Source organism: Gallinula chloropus (genome assembly GCF_964237585.1).
Source record: "Gallinula chloropus genome assembly, chromosome: 1".
NCBI lineage: Eukaryota > Metazoa > Chordata > Aves > Gruiformes > Rallidae > Gallinula > Gallinula chloropus.
This window is the reverse complement of record NC_140085.1, coordinates 166,790,794-166,808,217: the sequence shown is the minus strand read 5'-3', so window position 1 is coordinate 166,808,217 and position 17,424 is coordinate 166,790,794. Positions and strand designations below refer to the sequence as shown.

Genomic DNA, 17,424 nt, shown 5'->3' with positions numbered 1-17,424 from the left:
TATCTGTACAGGTGGAGCGTGCTGCTGATGCGCAGAGAGTTGTGACATCCTATCACAGAAGCAGAAACACAGCTCAGTGCATTTCCAGGGAACTTGCAGCAAGTTTAAAAAAAACCAAATGCACAACCTGTAAAATTAAATTATTAACATTTTCCTCAGTGAGATACTACTAACACTGTGAACAGAACTGTATCTGTCGACACTACTACTTTTTTGTTAATATTTTTGTTTGTTAAATATTCTGTTTCATGCTCCCTGCAATAAAACCAAAATAGAAAAAAATGCTAAGTTCTGAGCAATTTCATGACCATAAACTCACACCACACAACAAGCTTTTAACTGTGGCAGATTCTCTGTCTTCATTTTTATATACTTTGCAGACAGTAAAATAAGCACATAATGAAATGGAAAATGTAAGAAGTTACCAGCAAAAGTTACTTTAGTAATTTTCACAAGGCAGACTAAAATACAGTACCATGCTGTAGAACAAAAATGTTTTCTTATACTTGTCATTGAAACTGGACTCATTGTTAAGTATTTCCAGCTGAAGTGAACCAAGAGAAAAATAAATCATTCAACAGAAGAACGTCATCCAAAGAACAGAGAAGGTGAAATTGCCACATACCGCAAAGTGAGGAAGAAGATCTTCTCTATCGCTTTCTGTAAATGCAGAGATCTCTAATGCCCTAGGTCGGTGATCCAAAACTGCATGCACAGGAACTCCTCTGCCTCTACCCCGGCCTCGTATTCCTCTACCTCTGCTACGCGATGCACCCCGACCTCGTGCATGAACCCCTCTACCACGAACTGAAGAAAGAATCCCTCGTTTGGCAGCCTAAGATGTTTATACATAACACATTGCTGTATTAAAATTCATAACCTAAATATTAGACAAAATTAACAAACACATATTCCGATGTTTCCTAAAAGCCAAGCCCCAAACAAGCCTCAGAAAGAGCAGCTTACAGGTCTTAAAACAACAGAAGGTGAATATGTTAATAACGTTAAAAAACTAATACTGTTAATTAATAGATCAAAAATAGGGTGGAAATGGGAAAAGAAGAACCAAGTATTAAAAACAGCTACTAAAAGAGCCCTTATCTGGGAGGATAATTCCTCACAGGAGGAAGGAACCTCAGTACATCTGAAATCTCATTAGCAAGTTTTCTTGATGTGGGGACTAACTACTTACTCTGTTTGTCTCTCAATTTGTCTCTGAAAGCCCAGCCAGGACTTTTATTCCGACCAGAATCAATGCAGCACAACAGCCACAGAACTGTGAGGTATGAAGCAAGAGCCTCTAACAAGCACCTCGAAGGGCAATCTGTGCACTAAAAAACTGGCTCTATGTACTCCCTAATTTCCATTGCCACAATACCTGTGCATCCCTTCTAAAGAACTGGGGTGGGCTCTCCAGGGGAAAAGGCCAATGACAGTATTTCTAACAGCCATTTCAAAAATAATTTGCAAACATTAATTTTCAAAAAAGCACTTTCAAAGATTAAATTTCAGTATTTATAGCAAAAAAAAAAATCCTTCAAAACACGAATAGATCTGAAGTTGAAATCAAACACTGAATGACATCACCATACTTTAACATAACCTACAGTGTTTGCAACTCAAACACTGATAGCATTGCTTTAATAGATACCCGTGGTATCACCCATGAAGAGATCAAACTGATGGCTTTATTAATTAAATTATTCAAATAATTTTACAACAGTATACAGGTTCAGGGTTTATTTTTTTAAAAAGAATCCTGCAGTTTGGTGTGGGGTTTTTTGGGTTTGTTGTTGGGCCTTTTTGGAGTTTTCAGGGTTTATTTATTTTTGTTAGATGAATAATCCAGAAAGTTCACTTGCTGACTCAATAATCAGGCTGCATACTGTTTGGGTCTTCTCATGGTAAAATCAGAGCCACCTGGAAGAGCAGCAGGTTATGAGCCACAGAAGCAACACATGAATATTATGGGAGTTAAGTCTCAAATGCAATGTGTGATTAAGTTTTTTTCTGAAAAATTTGTAAAAATACTGAAGAATCAAAAAAATATCAAGGGGAAATACCCATATCCCTTTTGCAAATTATACAAGGGATACGTTTAATCCTGTTCCTTGAAATTTACTGGTATGTTTTACTACTAATAACCCTGTTTCTCTCCATCTACTCTGACCAGTTATTTGCTAAAGGCTTCAGAATATTCATTTTATTAGCAAAAATTATTTTCCTGAAAGAGCTGCCTTTTTTCTGCAACTTGAAATACTCCAACTGTCATCAAGTTTGTAGGATTAGCACTCCACTGTCTTTATGAGAACCTACTTTTAAACTGCTATTTTACAGATAATTCATGTATTCTCTAAAACATATGATTTATAAATAAGATTTCAGTACACCTACGAAATGTTACTCACTATCAGAATACAGAGTGTTAACATAAAAGCTGAATTACACTATTCAATTGGATTGGCTTATTAACAAACCTCTTTTCAGAACTACCAAAGCTGCATAATAACTTGGTTTTAAAGTAAGACTTTAATGCAACTTAGCCATACGTATGTGCACTGTGTTCATATGCAGTTATACATAGGACATGAACAAACTTCATTAAGAGGGATTTAAGTGACACAGCAGCCTGCTTAACAGTAAAAAGAGATAAGATTATCATGCAATTAAGTAGATATTACACAATCACATAGGCAAGACAGTGCAATATAGCAAATTAATAGCACCCACAGCATTCAGAATTTCTCAAAATAAGACAGAGATGAAGAATCTTGCACAACCTTCTGGTTTTGGTTGCTTTTGTTATTTTTAAGCAAGCACTGTAAGAAAAAGTGTGTTTCTAGACAGTGAACACTTCTTGAAACATTGTATTTGCTTTTGGCAAGTCCTCCTCTTGGAACCAATACTGCAGTAGTATGACTTTTGGCACTTGAGTCTTTTTGCTTAATCTCATGAAGAGAATACTAACACTTAAGAATAAAAGATCAAAGCAATGTTTTTTAACTCTTCTATAGCAAATGCAACACCACCTACAGACAAAAATTTAAAAACACTTCACACTCTCAAGGAAGTATTACTACCACAGATCTATAAAATACCATGCCACCTAAATAATTACAGAGTTTAAATAGATTAGAAATCAAAATTAAGGACAAGCCTGTATTTCTCTACCTCATTCAGAAACAGATTTTTCAAAATATTATTGCTAAATGCCTCTATCTACATGCAACTTAATGCTGCCCACTGGGAAAAAATAGTTTATGATACCGTACACAAGCTAATGAACATAAATGAATATGTCTGATTAAAAGTTAATTGTTACAAAAGAAGAGACAAACATACTTCCAGCTGTAGCTCTGTATATTTTCGTCTTAATTCAGTAACTTCCTCCCCAGCTTGCATCTTCTTGTATAAATCCAGTTCAGTATCTAGTAACTCTTTCTGCATCTAAGAAATTGTTACGGTAAATTATTAGTTCCACAATTCACATTCTCTACAGAGGAAACAATCTTGTGACAAAACCCAAGAACCTATTGCTACGTTCCTCTCAGCAGGCTATTTCAGAAACACACACAGACACTTAAAGATTGGCCAGCACTGGCCTCCAGGTAAGGTAGAATCTGTCACAGAACCTCTATCTGTAAAAACAGATTCCTAGAAACTCTAAGGAAAAGGAATTTGAAAACTAGAAGCTGCAGTGGAATTTTCAACTTAACCAAGTTGTGGCTTATTAATTCAGATCACAGCTCTAACTTTGCCAGTATACTGCTTGCTAGGCTAGGTTTCCAACCACAAAAAAAAGCCCCAAGCACAAGCTTAGGAGTCTTCTTGGCAAGGCAGAACTACAGTGTGTAGTAGTGTGCTGCTGAGCTTGGTGATGTCAAACCTTTCAGGCTAACACACAAACCCAGTGGAAGTTTCTCTAAGCTACAGATCCACAGATACACAAAATGCAAAATTATAAGGTAGTGATGATGAGAAAAAATGGGATTCTACAAAAGAAAAAAAAAAGCAGTACAATTACAAATGAAGACAGAAACTATAATCAGTAATGAGAAAAGGCATCTAAATTTATCATTCTACAAGGCAAAAAGCACAAATGGCAGTTCTGCTCAGACCACAGTAGGAAAAAACACAGTAGCAAGACCTCTGCTAACAAACATTTGTCTCTGATGCACCCAGAATTTTTTTCCAGCAGACAATACCTTAAAAAAAAATTGAAAGTTCAAAAATACATCTGAAACTAAAAGGTATCTCTAAACCTAAATTTAGACATGTCCATTGCAATAACTGAGGTGCAGGTGCTGGGTACAGGACAGGGCTTTATGTGACCATCAGCATTTTATTTGAAGTTCTGTTCCAACTTGGAAGCTTTTTTTTTTAATGGAAAAAGCAGCAGTGAAATGTTCCAGTGACATCATAAATGAAGATAAAATCATAGATGACTGTGAAGCAGTTTTACATTTACAGATGTTGATTCAAAAACCACGGCATGTAATGTACTCAAAGGCTGACTGTCAAGAGATGAAGGTTTCACAGTTGTGACAGCTGGAAACCAAGTATCAACACTGAAAGATAAAGAAGGGGCCTTTGTTTCTTTGGTTTTTTTTTCCCTGGAAGCTTTAAAAGAAAAAAAAAAAGCTGTATTATTCAAATGGCAGCTTCAACCTGAACCCCTTTCAGCCCCATTTTCTGATTACCTACAGGAACCACAGAAAAAATCCATTATCCCTTGCATCACTGTTTTCAATCTCAGATCTCATATCCCACCACTGGGTTGCAACACATCAGTGACATGGCAATACAACCACTTCTGGAGTTTAATAATGACCAGCAGTTAGAACTCACAAAGCAGCCAGTAACCCTGGTAACACAAAGAAAGTCTCTAGATCTTTGAAATTTATTTCTAGTGCTCTTAATGAAGACTTCTCTTTTACAGAAGTGTGCCAGGTGTCAAGTAGTAAATACCTCCCTGAAGATACACAAAGAGGCAGCAAAGGTTTCTATACGCAGGTTGTGGGAAGAGTATTTTGTAATCTGCATGAGCTAGAACAAGACAAAAACAGGTAAAGATAATGGCACACTCACATAAGCCTCATCTTCAAGTCTGCAGTTTCTTCTGAGCTGCCCAGGTTTTAAACAGTAAGAAAAAGCAAGAGAATCTAGAGCAAAGTCTTTCAGAAAATTGTCAAAGTTGTAAGTTTTAACTGAAGGCTCTGTTAACTCCTCACTTTCACAAAGGTCAGGTGGGACGGGGCTTCTGTCTTTCAAACATTAACAAAACAGTGCTCACAGACAATGCACAATCTCTGCCACAGGAAAGCTATCAATAAAATCAAGTTTTCTGCAGTTTGGATATTTTGTCCATTATGAATTGTTTGCTTAAAATGTTTCTTGCATTCTGTATTACAAAGGAAAGAGAAAAACAGCTCAAAAGGTTCATTAAAACTGCAATTCAAATCAGCGTTATCACCTTACGTTAACTAGAAACAACAATCTCGCACAGGAGTGGTGGACCAGGTTGCCAAGCAAAGGGTGATGTGGGCAGAAGAATTCTCAAGATCAAAAACACCTCAAGCATACACATACCAGACCACATAAATGAGGGAGAGCCTACAGAACAGTATCACAGGGGAGGATCTAATTTCTTTTCTAGATCAGTGCCCCTCTGAAGAGCCTGTACAGCAATGCACACAACATGTGAAACAAAAGGGGAGAAATTAGCTATCTGTGTACAGTTACAGGGCTACAACCTCACTGAGACTACAGAAACACCAGAGGAAAACTCACACCATTTGAGTGCTGCAGTGGACAGGCTCAGTCTCTTACAGCTGGATAAGCCGGGATGACAAGGAGCCGGCGCTGCCCTGTACGTGACAGGGCAGTATTAACACATGGACCTCTGCTGGGGGCAGATGAGGAGCCCATCAAAAGTTTGAGAGTCAGGATTAAGATAGCAGGCCAGTGCAGGGAATGTTGCAGAGGGTGTGGACTACACACTGCCCAGGGTCAGGCAGAAGTAGATGAAGCCTTATTCAGACAGCTGGAAGAAGCCTCCTGCTGGGCTTGGGTATCTGCTGGAATAGCAGAATCACATCCTCCAAGTTCCAGAACACGCAGGAAATAAACCATGAGTTGGTAGGAAGCTTTCCTGGATAACAAGGAGCAACAAACCAATCCAAAACTAAGGTGTACTAGAGGTGGGAGAAAGATCAGATGTCAGAATAAACACAAAGAAGCTAACTGAACTAGTGGGCTCTGATTTCACAAGTTGAAGTCCACCTATAGATGAATCTGGCAAGGAAAAAGAAGAAAGGCTTCTGCAGGTCTATCAGCAGCAAGAGAAAACCTACGCTGTGAAAAAGGTGGGCTGACTGATAAAGATGGAGCTGGCACCAAAAGACACAGGAACACACAAAGAACTCAATAGCTCTTTAATCCTCAGCCTTTACTGGAAAGACTTGCCTTCAGCAATCCCAGATGCTGAGGCCAGTGAAAGAGCCTGGAACAAGACTTAACTTTTTTTTGGAAAAGAATCAGGTAGGAAATACTTAATCTAACTGGACACAGACAAATACCTGGCACCCAATGGGATGCAACCAATAGGATGGGGGAGCCTGCTGGTGTCATTGTAAAGCCAATCTCAATTATCTTTGAAAGGCCATGGCATTTGGGAGAGGTTCCTTGGGACTGATATGAAGTGAGTATCACTCCAATCTTCAAGGATAAGGAGATCTTTAGAACTATATGCTAGTCGCCCTCACCACAATCCTGGGAGGATGAAGGAGCAAATAATCTTGGAAAATATTTCTAAACATATTACAAACAGGAAGGTGACTGGGTAAAGGGAAAGAGAAATCATGGTTGACTTCAAATGAGATGACTGGCTTGGTAGACAAGTGCATAGTAGTGGAAGCTGTGTATCCTGACTTCAGTAAGGCATTTAATACCATCACTCACAGCATCCTTACAGCCTAAAGGATCAAGCGATGACTAGATAGGTAGATAGTGAGATGGACTGAAATCTAGGGGAACTGCTGAGTTCAAGTAATTCTGATCAGTGGCAGAAAGTAAAGCTGGAGACCAGTCACTAGTGGTGTACCCCAGCAGACAATGCTGTTTAACACCTTCATTCATGACCTGTATAGTAAGACAGAGTGCGACCTCAACAAGTTTGTAAAAATTTGGAGGAGTGACTGCTACACCAGCCAACTGGGTTTCCATTCAGGAACACTGAATGGAACACTTGGCGCACTGAAGAAATGGGGCAGGAAGAACCTCCTGCGTTTCAACAAGAGGAAATGCCAAGTTCTGCACCTGAGGAAGAACCACCCTAGCCACCAGTACAGGTTGGGAGCTGCCCATCTGAAGAGAACCTGAGGCACCCTGGTAGAAAGTTGAACGTGAGCAAGCAGCATGTCCTTGTGGCAAAGGAGACCAACAGTCTCCTGGGCTGCATTAGTAGCAGCACTGCCAGCAGGTCAAGGGAGGTTATCATCCTCTTCTGCAGTGCGAGGCCAAATATGGAGTGCTGTGTCCCGCTCCAGGCTCCCCAGAACGAGAGACAGACTTAGTGGAGGGAGTGCAGTGAAAGGCCACAAAGATGATTTAAGGAACTGGAACATCTACAACATGAGCAGAAGCTGACAGAGCTAGGACTGCTTGGCTTCAGGATGAGAAGGTGGGGGGAGGGGACAGAATGCTCTTATCCACGTGGATATCCAGTGTGGATGAGTGAAGACAACATTCAAACTCTTCCTAGTGGCACCTGGTGATGGAACAAGACAAGCCCCAGAGATTCCTTTTAATCTCAACAGCTCTGAGAAATTTTGTGTTATTGAACTGTTTTGTTATCTGCTCTAAGGATTTACCAGACCATTCTCAAGGTAAAACAACTGTCACAGGTTAAAATACTGCATTTATGGTTTTCTAGTCAAGAATTTACCAAGTTTTCGTGATACAATTTGCTGCTTCATTTCTATGGGTCTGGGTTCTTTTCCTGGCATGTGATGAAAGCCACAGCCAACTGTTATTCCTGAATCAAAACTGTTATTAACTATTCTTCCCATTCACGTTTAAGAAGTACTGTACACCACCAGAAGAGTATTTCTCAAAAATACAAGGCTTTATCAAAGGCAGCTTTGAAAATATTGCCAATTTCTAAGACTTTATCATTCAAATACACCATACAGGTAGAGTAGGTTCCTCCAGACCTCTCAGGAACAATTTTCTCACCAAACAACGTATCTCTCTTTCAAAACCATAAAAAAAATTCTTCTCATCTCAAAAAAAAAAAAAAAGAGGAATTCCATCATATTATAGTAGCATCTGAATTCTCAAAAAAAAAAGTTAGTTACCCCTCTAAAACACATTAACTCTTAATAACCTTGTGATCTGTTTAGGAACAAATACTTTTATAAAAAGCAAAATAGTGCAGTTAGAAAAGATAATGTATTTGCACCTTCAGGCAGTTCAGGAACTGGCTATAGCCATATACTAACACAAACAATAGTAGAGGAGGGAAATTCTTCTCACAGGTACAACCCAAACATGGGCAGATAGTTCAAAGGAAAACTGACCAGTATTAATCTTCAACCTAAAAAGCTCAATACATTGCAAAGTTTCAGTAACATAAAAAAACCCAGAAAATTACATACCAATAGTCAACTAGCTTCATGAAGTAGTATGTTGAATAATGATAATCCTTTTCCATAAGAAATATTACTTTCACATTTTCTATTAAAATTTTAAGAAAGCAAGAGACTATAAACAAAAGATTGGATAAGGCAAAAGAGGAATTAAGTTTTTTGTTTGGGTTTTTTTTTTTAATTTTCCAGATGATATAGAATCTTTGTAACAGTGGGTAAGCCTTTTAGACAACAGCACGTTTTTACAATTAACTATGTTCCTTTAAAAGAGGTCAAAACAAATTTCACTTCAAAGAACACTTCAAAGTTAAAGCAGCATGGTTCTAAATATTGCTAATTTGTATTTTTTTTTTCTGCTGACATTAGCACATGAATCCATCTTATTAGAAAGCTGACCAAAACTTGAGTACCTGAGTCTTAGTTTTCATGCTTTTTAAAGGAGCCACTCCTCCTGGTGATACACCTTTTAGTTCATCCTTTAACTTGGTAATGCTATTAGTCAAAATTTCCAGTGTTTTCATGATTTCTGCTTTATCTTCTGGCTTCATGGCTTTATTCTTCTCCAGCTTTGAAATCAGCATCTGTCCAATTAAAAAAAAAAAAAGTCAGTCTCTTTAATGGGCAACTACTGTTGCAGATTCTGTTTTCCAGTACTAGTTACAGCTAACAGAAAAGCACAATATTGCATTTCTTCTGTTGTGATCTTCAAGTTCCACATATAGCAGCTTCCATTAAATTAAAATCTGTCTGAATATCTGATTAATTCATTTTCTAATGAACAGCTAATATCTCCATTTCATTTGGACAGACTTTTTATTCAGCTTAAATGACGTTTTGGCCTTTTTATCCTCCTCAACCTGAATGCAGTCATGCATGCTTTCTGACACCAATCTCCTAGGCTTTCACTTCTCCCCAAAGTACGCGTGTTGCACCCTAATTCAGGCAATTTTGTCTAAAACAGCATCTAAATTGCATAAGCTTCTAGTTTAAGTGGACTACCAAAACAAGTCAGATTAGAACTCTAAGCATAAAATAATGTGATAATAGCTTTCTAAGAAAATGCTATATTTATAGGTCAGTTTTGTAGCTGACACCTACAGATTCTAAAATATTTCAGACAAGTGAACTAACATTTTAACTGAATAGAATAATGCTTATGTTACCTTTTGTGTTTCAATGTGCTTCTCTAAGATTTCTTGCTTCTTTTTCCTCACATCTTGTTGAAGTCGCAATGCTTCCTATAAGCACAAAACAATTACAGAACATTTCTGTATTTTGAAAAATAATGCCAAAAGAATATGCTACAGACAACAACTACACAATTTACAGTAACAGGGGGAAAAATAGTAACAGAATCTCAACATACTGATAGGCAGTATGTCCAATTCTGTTTTTGAAAATAGTGTTTCATCAAATTAGTGAAGGATGTAATAATCTTTCTTAGATCAGTGCTGGGAAAGCTTTGTTATTATTTACGTACAAGGTAGCCCATTTACACTACTCAGCTGAAAGGCAATGTAATACACTACCACAAGAGGTACAACACACAAGAGTTTAAACATGCAAGGACAGCATCTTGAAAGCAACCGTAAATCACGTCCATCAGTTAAAACATTCTTCAGTACAGTTACAACCAGAAAGAAAACACATTGTATTTTCTAAAATTCAACTGTAACCCAAAGAAAACCACTTCTCCTACATATGACTACTATAACTCCCATGTTAAGCACTACCACTCAATCTGCTAAAAACAGAATCTTGACGCTGCAATGGGCAAATCAAAATTAATTTAAACTCAAACTTGTGACACAAGGAGATGCCACAGCTGCTGTGCTCAACTCCTACTAATGCTGCTTGAGAGAAAGCAACTGCTTCCTGCCCTCAGATACAGAACATAGAAGTACTGGGACTTAGATAGCAGGATACTTGCAGAAAACAATTAAGAGCTTCAATACGAACATATTTAATGGGATAAAAGAGGAGTGGCGAAAGTCCCAGCCAACTGGGATCAGACAAGTGGATTACCTTATACCAAGAGCATAAATGTACAATAGCCATAAAAAAGAAATAGTAATAAGGTTATGTATGTCTTCCCAATTAGTGACAAATTATTCTGCAGGAAGTGTTAGTTTTGCGATACGGTGTGCAATCATTTCTTTTTGAAGGGAAAGGGAAGATAAGACAAGGGGATGAATGCTGAGAAAAACTAGGGAGACAGGAGGAAAGAAGGGAGCGAGTCCCACAAAATCATGTTTTTCCACAAAAGTACTAGTATATTGTAATAGAAATCTCTGAAGACATGGAGGAGCCAGTCACATAGCACAGTGTCTTCTCCCCAAAAAAAACCCCTACAGCTCTTACAAGGAGTCAGTAATTTTATTACAAGCTTTTTGCCATTTCACAGGCAGAGTCTTCACTTGAAAGGTACTGGCTCCAATTATGAAAAAATATATTTTAGGGGACAAATATGAAGTGATGTCCCAAAATCAGAAGTGATTTCTTTCAAGTCTGGACCAATGCTGTAACTGACACACAGCTACAAACTGTTATTTTAAATTAGATTAGACATTAGTGACAGAAGTTTGCCAATAGGCTAAAACCTTCATTTAATGCTTACACTGCTTTCAATATTTATGTTTGAATCTAACTTAATATTGAACTCTTTGTTTTGAGATTTGAGACCAATATGGTAAATACCATCCTACATTTAGTATTCCTGAATTTTAAGAACAGTTCCAGGTAAGAATAAACCTGAGAAAACAGATTTACTGGGCTCTTCAGAAAATTCTGTGCAAGCTACACTACAACTAAATGATCTTTTCAAGGCCAGATTAATTTTTGTTGCATTTCATCCTTAACATGAAAAAACCCTGATAAAACCTAGTACTATGCAAAAAATGGATGCAGGGGAACTAGTTTGGAAATGATGTAACACAGAGTCATGCAGTTCTCTCCAAAGAAGAAACAATTTTGTTCATTAAGTACACTGAGAATAAAGGCCGGTTCCAGAAAGGCTTGCAAGATAAGAACAGTGTCTATACTATGCTCCCTACTCACTCACTACTCAATTCATGCCTCAACATGGAGATTCTGCTTCCAGGAAAAAGTGCTTCTAGAGACTTTTAATCCTGCTTACACTGCCTGAACATACACTGAAAAAAAATAAAAGAATGATTCTTTCTGAATTTTCTTGTTCTTCCTAAAGAATGCATCATAGTGAATTTAATATTTCAACTAGCTTCATCTATGCTTTCAAGAAGAATATACCTAGTGCACTCTCTCTAGTGGTCACAAGTTCCCAGTCTAGGTCCATTTCAAGAAGAAGCATTTAATTTACCTGTTTTTTCTTCTGTGCTTCATTAGAGTCTAGCACGGAAGTGGAAACAACAGGCAAAGATTTCTGTGCTGCCTTCAAAGCAGCAGGGTTGTACACAGTTTTTGTCAAGCCAGTAGAAGTAGATAAAACCTATAGGAGGAAATCATTTTATTTTTTTTTGCCAGTGAATTTCAGGTTTTTAGAAAAATACACACACGAGTGCTTAAAATATATAAGTGTCTTTTCTTTTGTCTGTTTTGATGATATGGAATATAAAAATCTGGTGTAACAATTGTATTTGGAGTTGGTGAAATTCAAGAATTTTTAAAGAGGCAGCATCACATCAGAAATGTAAGATTTAAGGATCAGATCATAAATGCTTTTCATTGAGCTTTCATATGTACTGCCATGTTTCAAGTATATAAAAATTTACATATTTGAGCATTATTAAGGAAACAGAAGACTGAGATTTTCCCAAGAAGCTTTTGAAGTTTAAAATACATTTTTTGATGGATGCATGAATTTTCCAAGTAAAAATGCAACAGAATTTTAGACACCAAGGTCCAAAGGAGATAGCTTTTTTTCATATGAAGTTTGTGCAAAGCAGAGCTTGCACAACCAATGAGAAGGAACTCATACAGCATGGTCTTCAACATCATACAGCAAAGGAAGAGACTCCTATGGTTCTCTGTTGTCTTTCCTACATTTGTAATGAAGTATGAAAACATGCCCATGACTTACTAAGAACACTGCTGTCTTCATTATAACCTCTCTAAAGCACAATGCTATGTACATCTTCACAACACCCAAAGATTTGGACTGTTCTGTTTTCTTTATCACATTCCTTAAAGGACATTTTGTCCATGCTCCTATTGAAAAATCCATGGCTAACTGCTGCAGATGACACAGGCACGGTCTTGTCTGCCTTGTTCAGCCAATCACAGCAATCCGGCAAATAGTATCAACTCCAGGAGTTTGAAAATACTTAAAATATATATATATATGTGGAAAATTAAAAGGTGCACACAGAGTCTATTGGTCATCATGCACTCCATAAACAGACACAATGCCCACCAACAGGAAGAAGAAAAAAAAGAGACAGGCAAGAAACACCAGAAAGACAGAAAAGATGGAGAGATCAGGAGAATTTACAAGAGGAATGCTTCATGTAAAAGCTTTTCACTTTCTTGTGCTATTTTTACTATTTCTTCACACAGTATATATTTTTCTGGAGTAAACAGTGCACAGAGAAGAACAAACAAGAAAACAAAAGCATGTTACTGGGTATTATAAAAGGCAACAGAAAATACTCTAAGCAGGCCAAAAAAAGCGGAGGTGAAGGAATTAGTATTTTTTTAACTCATTAAAGCACATCAATGTATGTATTAGTTCATAGAGTTCCTATTGCACAGTAGCTTTAGGACACGCTGTATCACAAACAGAGGACCAAGACAAAAATATTGACAAACACTCCTTTTGCCCTGAGCTGCCTTCATGGCAAAGTGAACCATGCGTCCTCATGTCTTCTGATATGAGGAGAAATGCCACAGCAGGTGTGTCTGCATCAACTAACACGGAAGAGCAAGCAGCAATATATTAATGTCTTCTAAATCTCTTCAAACTATTCCACTGAAGGAATACTATGAATATTTTCACAAGTTTCCAAATTGCAAATCCCTATACAGATCTTGTAATGCCTCAGAGTAACTGCTCCATCTCCTTTTCCTCCTCTGAGAAACAGAGCTGCCTATTTTCTTACTTAAAAGTTCTTGTTTAAACCCTGCACTTAGTCAGAAACAAAAAAAACCCACCACATCCAGGACATGCTATTTACACTTTTTGATAACTGTCAATCTTTTCATTCCTAATGGCTACAGAGCAATGTCACTGCAAACAAAGGAAAGTATCTCCTTGTAAAGGGAGAGCAATAGGTAGAACCAGGTCAAAACAAGTTTCAGCCGCCCACTAAGAATGCCAAGGGAAACAACTGCTCCACAACCAGTTCATTGAACAGCCCAGCAGCTCATCAAAATGAGTGTGGGCTGTAAGACAGCACAGCAGAAAACCATTTTAGCATTGATTTACTCTTTGTAGGGAAGTCTACCAGGCAACTCAACTCTTACAGATTAAGTTATAATTCACTCAAACTGAAACAGACTTCCTATTTCTAAAGTAAATATACAGTACTTACATACTTCAGGATTACACAATAAAATATTTATCTGCAACTAATTTAGGCCAACAAGACGGCAACTAATCAAACCAACACCATAATATAGGCAAGAAATCAAATTCTGTGCATTCATACAATTAGATCTCAGCATTAGGCATTGTTACTTTTGCATGCTAAGTACAGCATAGTAACACTGGAGTGAATTTTGCTTTCTAGATTCCAGTAAATGAATTTACTGCCATACTGGGGGTGGGAGGGTGAGGGTAGAAATGCAGTGGGTGCTTTATTTATTTTAGGTCAAGCCAACTCCCAAGAGAAAAGACAGAGACACAGGCAAAGGAAGCTTGTTACCAAGTAAAACTTGCTCCATTTTACCAAAGGTCTTGGCACATGAATATGATAAACACTGGGGAAGTCTGTTCCCTAAGGTGCTACTCAGATCTAGAAACACTCATCACCAATGCTGCTACTAAAGTAAACACATCAGCATCTCCATGTTCTGAAAATTGTAAATAGGCAACTCATAACCACCATTCAGATGCACCTTTCCCACCTTACCTCTCTGTCCTTTCTATACAGATTCATTTCCACTTTTACCTTTTCACAAGTACTGCAAATTCTAAGTCCAGATAAGAGGGTAAATGTTTACAGCAACACCTTTCAAGGGACACAGAAGCCCCAAAATGTATTTGTAGAAAAGGCTTTCAGTAATTCACATGTACTGTCAAAATGTATTTATTTTTTAAATTTAGTTCTGTGTTCTTCTAACGTGTCATCTGGTTATTTTTATAACTGTATAAACAAAATTTACTATATTCAAAAAAACCCAAAACAACAACCACCCACAGAATAGCAGCTTCTCTCCTAGCATGTTTTTTTATTCTTATAATCATTTAGCCATCTCCTGAACAGTTTCAATATACTATAATTCATAAAACTAGCCTTAAACAAATAGTTTTATTCACAGTTAAGAAACAATACTGACACAAAGAGATTTAGGATAAAATTAATTCTACTGAAATTAAATGTGAAAGGAAGAGAACATGAAACATTCTCTTACCTTTTCAGTTGTTGGAGTAACTGGCTTTGACACAAAACCCAGTCTATCCTTCACAGATAACTTAGTCACATTCTAAGAAAGCAAAACAAAAATATAGTTCAAATATATTTTACCTTATTAATATTTTCATTTCCTGTTAAGTTCCAAATGTTAGAAATTTAGAAAAAAACATACAAACTAATAAACTTAGAAAAAACTAACAAAGCCATAACATTTTGAGCAACAATACAATGAAAAGTAATGTTCAAGCAACTGATAAAGTTAATTTTAGATATCTGATTTTATAGTTAGCTTACATCTGTAAATAGGCTGGAGAAGACAAAGAGAGAGTCAAATTTGTAATCAAAGATTATACCATGTATTTTCTGCAAGAAGCCCATGGCATGCTATTTGGCAGAGGATTATCTACACAGATCCTTTTTAAACACACTTCAGTTCTTGTGTTTTATAATGTGGTACTTGCAGACATCAATTGCAGGAGGTTCTTACTTAATTTAAACTACAGTTGTTTTCTGAAGTACGGTGGCAGTCTTTTTCTGAAGTAAAACTAAAGCAGTGGCACAATGCTAATAACGAGGTATTTCTAACATAATAAAACTTTAAAGACCATTTCTAATGGGAGCAACATGCCAGATTCAGTCATTCATGCTGGTACTGTGGTTACATTTTTCCTTGTATTAAGGACGATACTGAGCACACTTTTGGATGCTGACCATCAGCCTTCAATTGTCTCAGCTGTTTAACAGATACAGTATTTCAAAAAGGATACTTTGTAGTTCTTTGCATAGAAAACAACTTTATTTTGAAATCTGAAAACTGCAATTTAACACAAGATTACTGAAATATTTTCAGAGTCTTTTTGGGTCTTCTAATTTTTAGTGTCTCAAACTAAGTAAAAAGCTCTGACACTGAAAATTAAGTAAGTACCGTGTGTGGTTAAGAAAGCCAAATATCACTGCACTGAGGAAAGCTTTTAATATCAATACACCACTCATTCAAATTAGATGGACTTCAAAGCAGTAAATATGTACTTGCACGGTAAGAGTAGCTGCAATGGATACATTCATATGCTATGGAACCTATTACAGAGAGAAAAACAGGCAACTGATTTTTTTTTAACAATTACACATACCTGAGTGACTTCTGTATTGGCACTCTGTGCTTCTGCAGGTTCAATATTACTTGCAGGTACTGGACCTAATCGCTCCTTGACTGATTGTTTCACTACTGGTAAACTCGGCTGCTGAACTAAGGGTTGTATTACCTGTAACACCACCCCGCCCCCAAAAAAAGCACATCATGATATTAGTAACACAAAGCTGCTACGTGTATGTAAGTTCAGTAAGTACACAATGAAACTCCTGCAACGGCACTCAGATTTACACTTCTTTCAGTCAGTCAGTAGCTTTTTCACCTGATGTCCATAACAAAGACTTCACAAGATCTAGGATGTTCTACTACTTGTGCAGTGCACACAGCGGTACGTGTAGCTCACAGAAGCAATTAAAAAACTCCTGCCTATTTCTGTTAATCATTTCTACTGAGACTATCTTAGTTCCCACCTCTTAGAACTGAACAAGTAATAAACAGTCTTCTGATTCTCTTCACAACTCTTCTATCATCAATCATTCATAGTTAAGGAAAGGCAGAATACGAACTGCTATCATAAAAACACTCTCTTTTTACATTGATGACATTTTTTAACTCCTATGTGTTTGTTTGACAAAGTAGAAGGATAGGGTGACATGTTGTCATGGGACTGACAAAAAAAAGCAATCCACAGAGGATATGCCCTGACAGCTAACACCTTGCCTTTTCATTCTTTAACAAAAACATTAAACACCTATGACCAATAAAAAAAATGGTTCCAAGCAACATTCTTGACATATTTATGACCCTCAGTAGGTCACCTAAACCATTCCTCCACTCCAGGGAAAACTCAGCTATAGCTAATTCATTACAGAAAGTATCTATCTATCTAGTTCTTAGAGATTTCACGTGAAAGAGGTCCTAACACCTCTCTACAGAAGTGTTTCAGCATCCTTTAGCATTAGAAAATGTTTCTTAATATGTAAGCTATTAGGTATTAAGTTCTACATCAAATTGCAGTCTCCTGACACATTGCAAAAGGCCGTCCTTTGAGAAGGAGAAACCCTTAATGCCACCTGGTACCAAGGGGAATTTATGCTCAAACCATCAAGGTTAAATTGACAGAGATGGTGTCCTG

The 17,424-nt window shown here is 37.2% G+C and overlaps 1 protein-coding gene across 1 annotated transcript in view; it reads right to left on the bottom strand.

The window, feature by feature from the left end:
• The window catches only part of RBM26 (RNA binding motif protein 26), a 54,680-nt gene that overhangs the window by 9,724 nt on the left and 27,532 nt on the right, over positions 1–17,424 (bottom strand). The window contains exons 13-19 of the mRNA XM_084279100.1: positions 16,330–16,461; positions 15,198–15,269; positions 11,986–12,114; positions 9,812–9,886; positions 9,059–9,229; positions 3,343–3,447; positions 626–835 (exon numbers count right to left, since the gene is read on the bottom strand). Coding sequence (XP_084135226.1) covers positions 626–835; positions 3,343–3,447; positions 9,059–9,229; positions 9,812–9,886; positions 11,986–12,114; positions 15,198–15,269; positions 16,330–16,461 — 894 coding nt within the window. The remainder of the gene's footprint in view (positions 1–625; positions 836–3,342; positions 3,448–9,058; positions 9,230–9,811; positions 9,887–11,985; positions 12,115–15,197; positions 15,270–16,329; positions 16,462–17,424) is intronic.